Genomic DNA, 16,592 nt, shown 5'->3' on the forward strand with positions numbered 1-16,592 from the left:
AGGTGGCGCCACTGCTGACCGCCCGCGGGCGTCCCCACCGTGCGGCGTCCGCGTCCTGCCAGCCAGCACACAGTGCGGGCGGGTCCCTGGCTGCCAAGCGCCACCGGGTCCTCCCCGGCCCAGACACGCGCGGCACGCCGACCACGCCGTCCTGCTGCGGCCCGCTGTCAGCAGTCTTGTCTGCTACGAGTCCCCCCCCCCCCCCCGGTACTGCCACCCGCCACACGAACCGGTGACCTCAACCTGCGAGCCGCCGCCGCCGCCGCTGCGCTGCCTCCGCGACTGCCGGCCGGCCAGCATCTCGCCGTGACCACCCCGTCTTGAAGCGGCGGTCACCGACCCGTGGCCTCTCCCGCAAGCGGATCGGACCGTCCCGTGCAAGCCTCGGTCACCAAGTGACGTCAGAAGCTCGCCGGCGCGGCTTTGTCGGTTCCCACAGCTTCCACCTGGTCGGCCGTGCTCCGCCTCCAGAGACGGGCGGCTACGGCGCAGCGGCCGGGGCTCGGGGCGGCCGCCTCAGGCGCTGGCCTCGGTGCTGCTGGAGGTGACGCTGGCTGCTCGCGCGCCCTCCGGCGTCAGCGTCTGGCTGGAGCTGCTGCCAGAGTCGGAACAGTCGAGAGCCAGCTGCAGGCTGAACCGCTGCAGCACCTGCTCCCGGCCCGGCTCCCTCGGCTCCCGCTCGTCCGGCTCCCGCGGCTCCGGTCTGCGGTGGCGGGTCACGTTAAGTCAGGTCGGGTTGGATCGGGTCGGGTCGGGTCGGGTCGGGTCGGGTCAGGTCGGGGCAGGCAGTGGGGGCTGCGACGGCGATGAGGACATAACGATTGCAAGGTCGATTAAGTTAGTTGCTGAGTTTTAAGGGCGCGTCAATTGCATTGGTTATTTGCGTCGTGCCGATAAAAATCGCATAATATGACACAATCCCTGACGAGGCGAAATCAAAGCAGCCAGCCAGGGCGCGCATCAGCCGGAGGGGACCGCGCCGGTGGTCTGCCTGGGTCGCGGCCGGGCCGTTACACAAGACGAGCTCATGATCGGGAGACCGCGAGCTCTGGGTCCGGTGTCCCACAAAGGACGTCAACTGTCGTCGGATGCTATCAACGGTGGCAAAGCCCGTGTCTTGAGCGGTTCGGTGCGCTGATAAAGGGAAGGGAGAGCAGGCAAAGCGGGCAGAGCGGGGAGGACGGGCCACGCCGGGGAGGCACGGCTAGCACAACTGTCTGCGGCGACGGTTGCACCCGTGGGCGACTCCTACGCAAAGCGAGCACTGACAGACACACGCCCTGCAGTGTGCCGCCGCTGTTGGCCAATGGCACGGAGGAAAGAAGTGTTCCGCAGTCATGGGAAGAGGCGTGAAAAGCGCCATGCTGTGGCACAGAACATTGTTGTTGGTCACATGTTGGCATTCCTCGCTTGGGAACTAAGAGTATTTCCACCCACATAATGACCGCAGCGTTTACTACGAACGACCCAGACCTTAGCACTGAAGGCCGCTAACAAGAAGTTAAAAAAAAAAAACAGTAGTTCAGGCTCAGAGATGTAACAGGCTGCGAATCCAAGCTTCGCTCGGGTGTAAAGCCTGTCCCAATTTCACACCAAAGCCGCGTGGGAACTGACCAAGTTAGCGTCAATGACCATTGCTTCACGTTCCACATCGAACCACCTGCTGCCTGACAAACCGCCGCCACACCCGACAAAGCGCAGCCACACCTGACAAACCGCCGCCACACCCGATAAACCGCCGCCACACCCAACCAAACCGCCGCCACACCCGACAAACCGCCGCCACACCTGACAAACCGCCGCCACACCCGATAAACCGCCGCCACACCCGACAAACCGCCGCCACACCCGACAAACCGCCGCCACACCCGACAACCGCCGCCAAACCCAACAAACCGCCACCACACCTGACAAACCGCCACCACACCCGACAAACCGCCGACACACCCGACGAACCGCCGCCACACCTGCCAAACCGCCGCCACACCCGACAAACCGCCGCCACACCTGACAAACCGCCGCCACACCTGACAAACTGCCGCCACACCACGAGTACACCGCGACCCTGGTCGGGCACGGCCACTGACCTGGGCGTGATGACCGGCGACCGGCGGCCGTCCGCAGCAGCAGCAACAGCAGCAGCGGGAGGCTCCGGTGGCGCGTCGGTCGGCGGCGCCACCACCAGCACGGCGTGGAGGCGACCGCTGGGAGCGCGCCGCTCGCTGGCGCGCAGTTCGGGCAGCGCCACCGCCTCGCTGTACGGTGGCGGTGCCTCGCCGGCCGGCTCGGCCGCCTTCCAGAGCGTGTAGGGCGGCGGCGGCTCCTCGTAGTAGAACTCGTGCGAGCCGCGGCAGCCGGCCGGGCCGCCCAGGTAGCCCGAGCCGCGAAGGTAGTTCATCAGGGTCATGTTGTACGCCTCCTCGGCGCGCAGCGACGGTGCCCCTGGCGGGAGCCGGCCGTATGAGCGGACACAGGGAGGTCAGTGACGGCCAGCTGACGGGAGGCCAGAGGCGTAGCGGCAGAGTCGCAGCGCATACGGCCGAGCATACGGTAAGCTTGCTGTGCACAGGAGTTGTATTGAACGCTTATTCAGTAATGCACAGCGTGCTATGTCTGCGCATATGCATTCCCGTTTATGAGACACTCTCCAACATAAAACGGCGATTTCGAGGGCCGAGTCGGTATGGTTAAGAGGATAGACATGTTAGAAAGGACACTCGTAGCAGCAATCTAACAGGGGTCCATCGAAAGACATACATTGAAAACGGCTCACGTATAAACACGAACTATACACCCTAACCATAGTCAGGCATACACACGGTCGGCGGCAGCGCGCAGGGCACAGTTCAGGATCTTTGGGAAGTGTGGTGTGCTCTTCTCCGAGCCGTTGCCATAGACGGCAAGGCAATACCGGAGGTGTGAGAAGCCTCGGTATCGGCCAGGGTAGGCGGAGGGCCCGGCGGGATCTGATGACGCCACGGCACAGCCTGATGAAGACACCGCTGCGCTCTTTGACGAGGGCAGATACGTGACAGTCCGAGGCGAGGTGCCTGTCGAACACTATACCGAGGTTTCTCACGATGGGGCCCTAACGCACTGCCTCCTCGCCAACCGAGTAAAGGGACCCATGCCGCGACAAATTTCATGGCAACGACAGACAATGAGCTTCGTTCCACTAGTCTTTTTCAGACCATAGAAGTGGAACCAGATGTTCAGAGACTCCAAGACAGGGACGAGTCGTTGGCAAATACCTGGAGGAGGAGTGGTCCTAGAGGTGGGCTAGAGGTGGGCACTTGGTTGTGCGGTCCACCGCACCAAATAAGTTACAAAGGTCCATGGGCCAGAGAAGAGTGAGTTCCTGGCGGTCAGTAGCGGCAAGGATATGGTAGGATACGGCAGGAGCCGCGGTTTCTGTGGAGAGATGGAGGCGAAATCCGTGCGGGGATGAGAGAAAGAAATTATTTTCAGCCATGTAGGGGCAAAGCTGTCACCGCAACACTCTCTTAACAAGCTTTTGAAAAGGCAGAAGAAGAAACGATGGAAATGTGTCCGAAGCCAGGCATCTGAAGGGCTTTCGGGGCTTGTAAATAGGATGCACTACGGAATGCTACCAGGAACCGGTAAACTCACTGGACATGAGACTGATGCTGAGAACGTGAAGGATGACGTGGCCAATAATTTCGAAACAAGCCCGACTGCTCCACAGGGTCCTGAACTTTTTCAGAGAAAGCGGACAGGATGGAGAGAGTCAACAGTCCTGGGTCTTGGAGAAAAAGCACGGACGCCAACGATGAATAGACACCATTTAAGTTCAAGACCCCCCCCCCCCCGGCCTTGAGCCTCAGCAGCGACATGAGGGACCACTCTCACAAAATACCCGCTGAACTCGTGAGGGGTGGCCTCAGGAACTACTCTCGGGGTGATGCCACCCCCGACAAGAAGTCCACGTCGCTATGCCTTCAGCCGCGCGGTGGCGTCCGAGGCAGGCGACGGGGGGGGGGGGGGGGGCGAAGGGTTGTGAATTTTGATACGCTACAGAGGACCCTGTGAGTCAAGACCAGGCAGCAATAAAGACATGCGTGGGTATAGATGGTCAGACCACTGACCACCTATACCTGCGCATGAGAACGCAGGATCAAGTTTAAGATCAAGAGAGACGTTTGGAATTTGAAAACGACTATGCAAACGTCTACACACGACATATGATGACCGAGCTATGTACTTGTGAACGATGGTGACGGCTTTGACCCAAAGATGATCACTATCTAAAACATTAAAAAAAACGCTAAGATCAGTTAGGAAGTTAGCACAGTTCGAGACACCTACAGCAGGAACATTGGCATGCCAGAGGCGTCAGTGACCACCACCAGCAGGGTGTCCTCCTGTTCCTCTTGCCGTCCTCTCCGCGGCCGCCCCACCCCGCGCCATGACGTCGCCCAGCGTTCCCTGTCGTGCCCCGCCCCACGCCTCACCTCTGTGGCGCCGCTGCCGCAGCCGATACACCAGGAACAGCAGCAGCGCCAGCGAGAGCACGGCGGTGACGGCCGACGCCACCAGCCGCAGGCCCAGGTCCTTGCCGGTGCCGGCGCGCTCGCCGTACGGGGTCACCGGCGACGCGCCGGCCGAGCCGTCCAGGCAGATGAACTCGCAGCACGTCTTGCCCACCTGGTACTGGCGGCACGCCTGGCGGGCGGGCCGAGAGACAGCAGGTCAAGCGACATGAGCGGCGCGTCTCGCCACATGCTGGAGCTAGAGGCACGCCCTAGAGGGGGCAAGACGCCACCGAGGAGCCCGAGAGTACGAGGGGAGGGGGCAGTAAAGCAGGGGAGCACCGGCGGCTGGTCCGGCACTGAAGGCGACCATCTCCAGCGCAGGACATGGGGTCGTCACTGAGATGACATTATCGCGGGCGATGTGAGTAGGTGGCTCACTGAAGCGAGCTGTCACTGAATGCCCGCTGCGGAAGAGAAGGCATCCACAGGGCATGTGCGATCATCGCAAACACACATGCGTGTCAGCGAGATGGACTCGTGTGTTCGCGACCATACTTTCCTGTCGATGCCGGCTTTCTAGTCTTCAAGAGGCTAGAAAGCCAGATAAATTGACTCTTTTTAATGCAAACAGACTCTTTCTATTGCTTCACATTCCATCCGACAAAATCATGCATTTGCTTCCAATCATTCGAAGTGTAACGCCTTTTACTGCATTCCGCGCCCACTTGGCTGCCTGGCTAACTGGTTTGGTGCGGCCTGGCGCCGGCGTGGGGTGCCGACGCGCGTCCCCAGCGCCGCCGCCGGCCGCCACTGACCCGCGGCGGCGCTGGGGATGCGCGCCGGCGTGGGGTGCCGACGCGCGTGCCCAGCGCCGCCGCCGGCCGCCACTGACCCGCGGCGGCGCGCACATGACCGACTGGCACCGCTCCTGCTCGCCGTCGTGGCACGTGCACACGGTGCACTCGTCCGGGCCGGGGATGTAGCGCTCGCTGTTGCGCACCGTCCGCCCGTTCAGGTCCAGGCAGAGGCGCGGCTCTGCAAGCCGGCGGTCACCGGGGTCAGCAGGGTCACAACGGGCGCGGCACAGGTCAGCCAGCAGAGGTGACACAGCGCGAGAGGCTGCGGTGCGACGGGCGGATTCTGCTATCTTCCAGGGTAAAAAGGCCCCGATACCAGAAAAAGGCTCATTGCTACAATGGAACAGACACCAGAGACAGGCGAAAAACACGGAGCAGACTAGCATATCAGCAGGTGTTTCGAGTCTGTACCCGAACTGATACTTAAAGTTATCATTGCATAAAATAAATGACAACAAAAAATAACAAACCCCTACACCCCTAACCTGTCACAGAACACTGTTGAATTTCAATCCATAGCAGTGTAAAATGCCGGACTACACAGGAGTGTGTAACAGGCGATGCACACTAGCCCACACGAGGGGCAAAACTGCTTTGAATAAAGTCCTTACCCGCAGCTATCTCCATTTCCGATATGTTGGCTGACCAATGCTTCATATAATGGTCATTCTGGGCTTCAGTTCTCAATGCTTAAGTCAGAAATAATGCCTGGAAAGGCACATTGCTGCATTACTCTCAAAACATAATATTCACACTTCTCATACCATGCAGACTGGAATAAATGAAGAGAGAAAACTTACACACAATAGTTCACACTTGAAAAATATACATTATAAACCACAAGAGCTTGGGACAATGTCAGCAATATGATCCCAATACACAAGTTGTGAGAACAACCAGCCATGGAGTTCCACATTAGAAGTTGTGTACCAGCAATATGACTGTTTTAGATAGACACACAGGGCTTACAATACAGAACAAAACAGGTGTGATGGATAAGGTAGCATATCCAATGGGCGGGCTACACTTAAACATTGCAGGGCCTCTTCTGCACCAACGCTCAAGTAACAGTACACATTGCTTTTATCTGCATCATTGCATGCAAGGGTTATGCAAAAACGACTGACCAGCCACCCGCTGGCTTGACCTCGTCTTCACTGCTTCGAAACAATATAAAGCAACAGGCACGTACGTCGCTAAAGTAGTGTGCTCATCTGTCTCACTTGCTTACTGGGGTTCACTTTATTCCCATCCGGACTTAACACACACAGGGCAGGGTCACACCTGTGACTGGATGTGTACGGCACGCATATATGACCATTGTTTCTGGCGCCCGGGCAAATAGTATTGAGAGCCCACGGATACTTAACGTACTACATTTTCAGTCGTTTCGTTCGTGTGCAGTACGCTGGCAGTGTGTAGGCACTGTGCATGGGGCATTGCCTGGGGATCTTAAAAAATCCCAGCTCATCCAACGTAAGTCTCAAGTACCGTAAGTACCCCCCCCCCCCTCCCCCATCCCTCATCCCCATCCCCATCTTTGGGCAGGACTGGTTCTTCCGTGCTATTTTTTTTTTTTTTTGTAAGGAACTCTCCCGGCATTTGGATTGGACGGATCACTGAGAGCAGCCCCCACGCCCGCTTGTTGTGTGGGCCCTGACCCCACCGCTTGTTGTGTGGGCCCTGATCCCACCGCCTGTTGTGTGGGCCCCGATCCCACCGTCTATTGTGTGGGCCCTGACCCCACCGTTTGTTGTGTGGGCCCCGATCCCACCGTCTGTTGTGTGGGCCCCAATCCCACCGTCTGTTGTGTGGGCCCCGATCCCACCGTCTATTGTGTGGGCCCTGACCCCACCGTCTATTGTGTGGGCCCTGACCCCACCGCCTGTTGTGTGGGCCCCAATCCCACCGTCTGTTGTGTGGGCCCTGACCCCACCATTTGTGTGAGCCCTGACCCCACCGCCTGTTGCGTCGGCCCTGACCCCACCGCTTGTTGTGTGGGCCCTGACCCAACCGCTTGTTGTGTGGGCCCTGACCCCACCGCCTGTTGCGTGGGCTCTGACCCTCACTGCTTGTTGTGTGGGCCCTGACCCCACCGCTTGTTGCGTGGCCCCTGACCCCACCGCCTGTTGCGTGGGCCCTGACCCCCACTGCTTGTTGTGTGGGCCCTGACCCCACCGCCTGTTGTGTGGGCCCCGATCCCACCGTCTGTTGTGTGGGCCCTGACCCCACCACTTGTGTGGGCCCTGACCCCACCGCCTGTTGCGTCGGCCCTGACCCCACCGCCTGCTGTGTGGGCCCTGACCCAACCGCTTGTTGTGTGGGCCCTGACTCCACCGTCCGATCGTGAAATCCCCGGCCAACCGCGACATTTTGCGGCGCAGGCTCAGCGTGCTGCATTGCTTGACAGTCTGTCCTGCCCTCTGGCGTACGATTGTCGTACTGCACTGCAGTGGAATGCCTGTAGTTTTCACCTCTCGAACACTGTCAAAACCGAGTGCCAAACCACAATGCGGTCGCGAACGAATTCAGTACCATCATGGACGCGTGACATTGCTGGAAGCACTTCCTTTTGGGACGATGGCCCATGCATATCACGGGCTTGCGATGTCACCTTCACGTTTATGACAAGCAAGCAGGACCATTAAAAAACAAGAATACCATTGCGTGGCGCACCGGATAGCCCGTCACGTCGGCGATGACATTGTCTCAGTGGACAAACTTTCTCGCTCTGCGATATACTCTGTTGCGGACACCAACAGCCTGAGGAAACTCAACAACAGGAGTCATCCAGGTGTTGCAAATACGACACTTCGCCTGCTCCAGAAGCCTATCGTTTTCAGTAGAAGACGTGAAAATCCCACCGTCCTGCACAGTCTGTGCTAAGTACACATCACAGTACGCTAGACCACCCAAAACGCTCTTGATAACGCTATGCTGCCATATGAACGACTCAACGTTGACTAAAAATGACCTTTGCCATGTAAAACTCCTCGGAATCAATACGTGCTAACTATCGTCGATGAACACCCCAGATTCCTCCATGTCTGTCCATACAACAACCTCCCTACAATCACCATCTGCCCCCTGCGTCGGACCACGCACCCCACGAGACATGGCACACGGCTGTGCTCCGATGCTACAAACAGATGGTGAAAACCCTGCATGGAGTCCCAGATGCTTTATGCAGGGTTTTGTTTTTGTTTATGCAGGAACTCCTAGTCGTCCAGTCTCATATATGAGTGCCCCAAGGTCAATACGGACGGCTGAGTACCTATGCTAGGGCCTAAGCAGCACATCTGGGCCCAGTGTTGAAAAACTTGACGTTTCTTGGTATAATATATACCAGGAGAATTTATACTCCAGGATTGTGACTAGGTAAAATGAAATATTTTGTCCTCCATCATGATGAAACAAGAACAGCTTTCGGAAAAAACTCATTTTACCTCTTTGTGTAAGGACAAAATAAAACCAGTGGGCGCAACAGCTTAAGACTTGCTGCTTCCATCAGGAGCCATTTATTGATATCTGCAAGAGCACAAATCTTGCACCCACCAGACTAAGATGCCCAATAGCAAGCAGCCTGTGGATACCTAGGTATGTGATAAACCATGTACGAAAATGTGAAAAACATAGCGTGAAAATGTTTAATGGAATCGCCTTTGAACAATATGGGGAAATGAGAAAAGCGTACCAGAATCGCACCGGTCTGCAGATTAGCAAAGCTCTCACTTCCTATGCCCTACGCAGGCCAGCCCAAACTTGAACATGACTTAACCTACCATTGACGACAAACCGCATTAATTGCCAAGGATGCAACGAACATTCATAGAAAACCGCACACCCAATCACCTACCGCAGACGGCCGTCTACCCACGCGCCACCGCTGTGTCATGGCAATGCAAATAAGAGTATCACTCGCAATTCGGCGTCGGAAATGTCTCGACTATTCAGCGGCTTGCGCCCACCTCCCAGCTCAGGTTGGAGGTTGAACATAGCAAAACTCTCCAATTGGGTTTAATGATTCGCCTCCTAGTGACTGATTTGTCAAGAGCATGAATATTCTGTTCGCGATCATGCTTTGCACAGATTTGTAAACATTTGGAGGGAAGCTGTTTAGAGATGGGCATCACGATTATGAAGAAGAACTTGTTTGTACTCATCCAGAACTGCAATGTGGACGGATTTTTGGCCACTTCCTGGTATCCGGAGTACAAAAATGTTACGGCAGCTGTGGATTTAAACCACGTTAAATTTGTCACCTAAGGGTATGAAATTTAAGCTGGTAATTCAGGCTTTACAAAAATGCCCATTTTAGTCGAAAACCATTGCTATAAATAGCCAAAAAACTGTTCGGAGACAGTCATCTCAGTCCCCGCAAAAATACCAGGACACCAGAGTAACATGAACCCATAACTTTGGCCCGGCAAATTAAGGAGAAGGGTTTATTAGGACAGAAACATCAATGAATTGCAACATAAATTACCATACTTCGCAATGACATCACTTAAAGCGCATCAAAATCCATTAATACCTTGCACTATCCGCCGGAGTCAGCGAAGTGACTGACTCTGATCCCTTTTGGCCGGCCTACACGGGTCCGTCAGGCATTGTGCTTGCGCTGGCTCGGTAAATCGTTTAAGAGTGCCGCATGTCTCTATTGTTCGGGTGGAACATGCAGGACCTCGTGCGTTGCCCGGAGTGGGAAGGTGGAGGGCATGAATGTCTAGCTGTGTTTAAAACCAGTCAGCTGGTGGAGCGCGAGTAGCACAATTGTGGTGGAGCATAAGTAGGTTTGCTGTCTGTGGCATGTTCATTTGCATTGTTTGTGTACCATTTTTGTCTGGCTATGCATATTGTACCCACCCTCCTTTTTGGAGGGTGTATAAGCCTGGTGTGCAGCCACCCTCCATTTTGGTGAGTGTATAAGCCTAATATGTACGCAGTCTCCGCTTTGGAGGGTGTATACGCAAAGCTTTTCATAAATTGCAAACCAATGTATATGCACGTGTCTCATAGTACAGAGTATGAGACTATGTTGTTCCAGTGTGCCATGTTTAATACTGATGCTTCCTTTCATTTAAAGTGTTTTTACATAAATTGCTGTATATGACAAGTAGTGCTTTTGTTGAGTCACCCATTGTGCTATTACCTCCCAAGGATAACCTAAATAAAGCTGTAATGACCTGCAGCACTTAGATAATTTTGTACTCCACTATAGAAAATGTATCCTCTGCTACCAGGACAATTTTTGGAATTTCCAACACTGTCTGGGCCCTATATCCTTTGTCCCATTCCCATTCAGATGTCCAGATCAACTTTCCCTTCCCTGAGCCTGATGCTCTAGAAATCTGAGCCTGCGCCATTGCTTCAACCTGTGCCGCTTCTGTGCTCTACTTTCTGTGTGCACATGCCTGTTTGTGTTGAGCCCGATCCAGTTCTGACAGATGAAACAGCCCATGATATGCTGGAAGACATACACTGGGCTGTATTAAAGAAATGGATGTTGTGTATAATGAGCAGTGAAATAGGAAGGACAGAGAACAACAATGAATGAGGGACAAACCCCGGTTTTCAGAAACAACAAATCAGCCTAACCAGCCTTTTGGCCTCAAATCAGCCTAACCAGCCTTTCAGCCTGTCAACCAACTGATGGCTATCACCCATCCAACTATCAAACCCCATCTTGTGCACACCACACACACCTCACCCTACCCCTCAAACACTGACTTTTGCAGGATGGACAAGTTATCTGCATACTTGCACCAGCATCTGGCACCCACCATGCACGAACACCTCACATCTCACAACCAAAACTCAGACAACCCAAAGCCATTAGACCAAAGTAAATTAAGTCAATATTGTGCTGAGCTCAATGTGCAAATTGCTAAATTCTGTAACTAAAAACCATACAAAGATGCATGCTATTATACTCTGAATACCATGTGTTTTTTTATTTCCCATCTAATGGGAAAAATAAATGCAGACCTGGGGGTCTACACAACAGGCCTTTGGCACTTTTACTTCCTATGAGAACACTCTTCAGGACATGCATAAAATAGGAGACCTCAGCTTGGATGCAGTCAGTCAAAGATGATGCCAGAAACATACCATAGATAGACAAATTGATATTTGAGCTCAGCTGTGATGAGCTGTACATGATAAAACATCCACATCTTTGTTCTTCTGTCAACCATCTGGCATGCCAACTTCAAAACCCAAACTGTGCTGGACATGACTTTCTAAGGCATGATAGGCAGGCACCAGTAGATACCCAAACACAGAGATAATGTCATGGGAGACAACATTAGAGGAATATAAATATGATGTTTGCTACTCAAAGTCACTGATGCTTCTTGAGAATAGAGCTACACACGTGTTTTCAGGGTTCATTCATAACAGAAAGAACTTAACCATGGAGTGAACTTCAAAGACCTGATACCAGCCATCACCAAGAGGTTGACATCCAAAATATCTTATGGAAACATACCAATGATGACTTTATGTTGGTTGTAAGCCCAGCAAAATGATGCATAAAACTGATTTTTATGGACATGATGCTTACAAACACATACAAAATCTTCCCAATGTAAAACACACCACAATCACACTGGACACAGGTACCAAACAGAAACCACAATTCACTTTGTGCTTCAACATCAATGCAATAAACACAGAAACTGTGTTTGAACACCTTGCTTGAATTTGGCAGAAGTTTCTACCTCTACAAATACCAATCAGTTAACATAACTGGCAGGAAAAACAGCATTCAACCGACAAAATGTTATATGCCGTCCACCTGGAAACCAGCTATGAGATGTAACTGAGCAATGGTCCCCTCCACATGCATTGAAATCCAGAGAGCTGTAAGAAAAAATAAGATATAGCGCCCATCCTTTGGATATTTCAACAGTCATATAGCAGGCCAAGTCCTCAACATCGCACAAAGTACCGCTTTCGCTATCAAAATACCAACCGCCTTACTTCCAACCACATAAGATCCGACGTGGTTAGAGCAAATACGAGCATGATTCCATTGAGCAAACTTACCATTAGTTTGTGAAAGACTATTCATCTTCCACATAATATTCCTATCGCGATGCATCCGATATATGCAGTGCGATAAATTGGCGCCCCCCACTTTCCACCACAGCCTTGATACGATCGGCCCCAGCAGGAACGCCCATCTCTCGTATACAGTTCTTTACCGTCTGCGCCAGGTACGTATCAACGGTCTTGTCTGTTCGAAACAAAATGCAGCATCAATGAAATTCCACTTAAATAGTCCACCCAACGCATCGGGGATCTTATGAGTTATTATTAAACAGAAGTTGGTGCTCACAGAAAGCCTGTTGTGTACAGATAAACATGCTCAAGATGGTTCAAAAACTATTAAGCGGGAGGAAGTTTCAGCTAAACCTTACTTCCACCCGTTCACCGCTTACTGTTCTTTTTCTCTGCGGACTGACGGCGCGGCAACGAGCAGACCAGGGTAAACAGTGTGATTTGATGTTGATTGGTTAGCGCCTTTCAATGGGCAGTGTTTATGTCATTTGGACAGTGCAGAAACTCTCGTTAGAGTTCTGAGGGCCCTGCTTGAATAAACAATGTCCGGACTGCATAGCTTCACGCACTGACACACCCGGAGACGTTGCGAAGGGAAAGGCCAAGAGAGCCGTCCCCTTCCCCCTGAGTTAACCCCTTAAGTTATCTGCCCTAAGGTATACATAAGATGTTGCGCGATATTGTGGACATTTGGTTCAAAAATCCCAGGGTTTGAGGTTGAATTTCACATTTGTCCCCCCGAGAAGAAAATCGGGTATGTGGCTGACACACCTGATTTTGTTTCATGGAAAAGGGGTCACGTAAGACGATGTGCCTCCGCCTGTGTGTGTGTGGTGTGTGTGTGTGTGTGTGTGTGTGTGTGTGTGTGTGTGTGTGTGTGTGTGTGTGTGTGTGTGTGTGTGTGTGTGTGTGTGTGTTTTGTTTGTGTGTGTGTGTGTGTGTGTGTGTGTGTGTGTTTTGTTTGTGAACATGCGCTCGGGTGGGGGATCAAATTCAACCCCCCCCCCCCCCCGGAAGGTTTTTCCAGAATGGTTTCCCAACGGCGCGGCGTAGCCGCGCCAAATTTTGCATAACTGTAGACAATTGAATAACGGATGCTTTCATATTACAAATTTAGATGCCTGTAAGGTCTTGGCTTACGACGGCTCAAAGTTGGGCCATGGATCCTGCGAAGTCAATAGCTAAGGAATCGTTCAATCTGATGCAACAACGGAGTGTTAGGCAAAGCTACACATCTCTGAGATGCTTTCTTAGGCAACACAATAATTGAATCAACGAAGTCTATTGGCCGAAGGGCAGTTTTGAAGGTTGGACCAAGGTCAAAACCGATATGTTTTATTACGTTGGGGTTTGCTGTATGGGGTAGCCCTTGGTGCTCACTTCGAATTTATTGATAACAGGAACCGCATTATAATCTTCCATGGACTTTTCAAAGGTCGGAAAAGGTAACTGACCTAAAATGACTCAGGCCAACGTTTTTCCTTTAGAAACGTACTGCGTAGCGTAATCTTTGCCGCTTATTTAAACGCATAGCTCAAAGCGGTCTCGTATAAGTCTGGTCACCGTAACCTTCAAAAGGTCAAACAAGGTTACTGACTTTAAAGAAGCATGTGACCCTTTGCTTAGAACTGGTATCTAGGTTCTTGGTGCACTTTTGAGACCAACCTGGGGATTAACCTTGTGTAACCTTGTTTTGCTCGGAGGCTCGAATAATTTGAAAACAAAGTTGAAGGAAAATTTGACCAAGGAACCTCAAACCCTGACCTAAGTGAGTTCAGGTACAGGCAAAAACACCCTGAAAATTTGTGTTTCTAGCCCTCTTAGTTCCTGATATCTCATGGGGAGGTCAAACTGATCCCTCACCCAAGCGAAGGATATCCAACCGGCCACTCGGGCGCATGCTAAATGTATTGAACATTGCGTTAGACTCTTATGCTTGGGCGGGACCCCTACTCGGACTATCGTCCTCGCGTAATGTGTTCTTAAATGTATAACGTTTTGACCAGTTAATCATTCGCTCACGGTCGAGCATTATAGAGTCCTGGGTCCGCATGCTGTTCGACTCTCAGTTATGTACGCGTTGCGACCAGAATTTTCTCTTTGAAGCTGCTAGGATTCGAACCGGGGTTCTCTAATCACGTGTCCAGCGCTCCAGCGCTGGGGTAACCGGAATTTCGTTCTTGGTTAGTCTTTAGCCCAAGACATGCTGTGAGGCCAGCGTCCTCACATTCGAATTTTTGTGCAAACCTAAATTTACTTTTTAATGCTAATCAGCGTAAGTTTTTTCTAAAAATAAATATTTTGGTCAACTACACTCGCGACGACTTTTGTACGCATGACAATATGTATCTGGCCGAGCTGTAGGCAGAGCTTCAAGGTGCACAGGTTTTTGCCTCGCCAGAATGGACAGGTCAGCTGGCAGTTTTGTTATGACATCAGGCCGATTGGCAGGCAGCTCTGATTCCGTCATATAGAAACATGAGGACGCCGCCAGGCTGCTCCTCAAACCTAGATACCTGAAAAGCGTTGGTATGATTGGTGATAGTGTTACTTTTGCTTGTTGTCTCGTTACCTATTTTTAGCACCATCCTGTGATTATAATAATTTTATCTTAACTGTTCATGCCTAAAAGACATTGGTAGTCTTAACTAGTTGCATATTCACGAACACCCCTCAGAAAGAGGTTGTCCTCTCCTTGGTTGTCCTCTCTCCATGAGGGGGAGGGGGCAGAGCGATTACGGGTATGTTTTCCCCTAAAATTTTTGGATGTCTTTTATCCAGAATCCTGGTTTGTGGTATGGCATTAGGAAGCAAAAATTAATATATGTATGTTAAGACCAGGCTCGACGTTTCGATACAGTTTCCAGGGTAAAGAATAAACAAAGCTCAGCAAAAAAGAACAAAAACAAAATGGGAGCGTCTGACAGAAATTGCCACCACTTTGTACGGTTGCGGCCAACACAAATAAATTGAAATGGTCTATCATGAAACCTTCCATCTTGTGACCCCCGATACATGGTACTGCCCGAAGGGCTGCACGAGGTCGGCGGCTAAGCCGAGAGGTCTGACCCCAACTGGCTACGAGGATATAAATATATATATATATATATATATATATATATATATATATATATAAGAACAGCAGCACGGTCCTGTCAGCTCCCACACCACAACATCCGATACACGGGCCGCTCCACGACGCGTGCTGCCTGGGGCATGGGCCAGACGACTTACGACTTTGACGATCAGAGCGTGGCGATTGGACATCAAAGTGAGAAACAATATAATCAGGATGTAATCGTATGGGCGAGCATTTGCACGGTTTTCGCATGAAATACCAGGTCGTTACAGGTAAACAATGTGAATGAAACTCATCCGATAAAAACGGCGTATTTTGAGACGGTCCAACCCCACTCCATAAGTTTTTGTTCACTGACCGATGACATGATACACATTCAACTCGCAAAAAATGGCCTCCGAGACTTCTCAAAACCAGCTGCCATCACTGGTGGCTTTGCCGCTATTACGAACAATCAACGGCTACATGTTCGAAAGGTCAAACGAAAATTGCAGAGGCCAGGTTTATGAAAAAATACCGTCAACTGATGGATTTTTTTCAGATTTTCCTCCTCCGAGCTTTATAAAGCTCGGAGCAACAAAACTATCCTCCACGAATATAGTCCGCTTTTGGGAGCCATATATATGTATAAGGGTAGAGATGTTGTGGATCTCTTGAGCGTTGCATAATTGTTTTAAGCTGATATGATCATGCATTTTGATGATGGCCTGGAACTAAGTTTGAGCCACAGCACTAATGAGAGTCTATGTGTCTATGAGTGCCCGAACGGCACAAAAGCCAGCCAGGGGTCTTATTCAGGGGCCCCGGCCCGCTGGACTGAACACTCCAATGCCAGCCAGAGAGCCCCGCGGGGTGCCGGTAGTGTAGTGGTTAATGTATCTGCGTTAACCAATGCGCGTCTGGGAAACTGGATGTCCAGGGTTCGATTCCCCGCGGTTCCCGTCCTTCCTGCCAGCGTGAGAGGCAGGCGACGCCATATAACCTCAGCAGCTGAGTGCGTCGTAAAGCCTCAATGACATGACATAACAGAGGGCCCTACGCGCTGATCAGGGACCCACTGAGTCGGTAAGGACCTAAACTTCGGTCATACGCCACCAG

At 51.9% G+C, this 16,592-nt stretch overlaps 1 protein-coding gene across 1 annotated transcript; it reads right to left on the reverse strand.

Moving 5' to 3' along the window:
• Positions 1 to 4,548: 4,548 nt before the first annotated feature.
• Positions 4,549 to 12,634, reverse strand: LOC119095646 (integral membrane protein DGCR2/IDD; the record flags this gene model as incomplete). The annotated part of the gene is made up of 4 exons (XM_037218512.1): positions 12,401 to 12,634; positions 5,962 to 6,058; positions 5,386 to 5,528; positions 4,549 to 4,683 (listed from the first exon to the last, which is right to left on the reverse strand). Coding segments are annotated over exons 2-4 (324 nt in total), but the record flags the coding sequence as incomplete, so codon positions are not given.
• Positions 12,635 to 16,592: the final 3,958 nt, after the last annotated feature.

The sequence above is a fragment of the Pollicipes pollicipes genome, unplaced genomic scaffold (assembly GCF_011947565.3).
Source record: "Pollicipes pollicipes isolate AB1234 unplaced genomic scaffold, Ppol_2.1 Scaffold_4219;HRSCAF=4965_pilon_pilon_pilon, whole genome shotgun sequence".
Taxonomy (NCBI): Eukaryota; Metazoa; Arthropoda; class Thecostraca; order Pollicipedomorpha; family Pollicipedidae; genus Pollicipes; species Pollicipes pollicipes.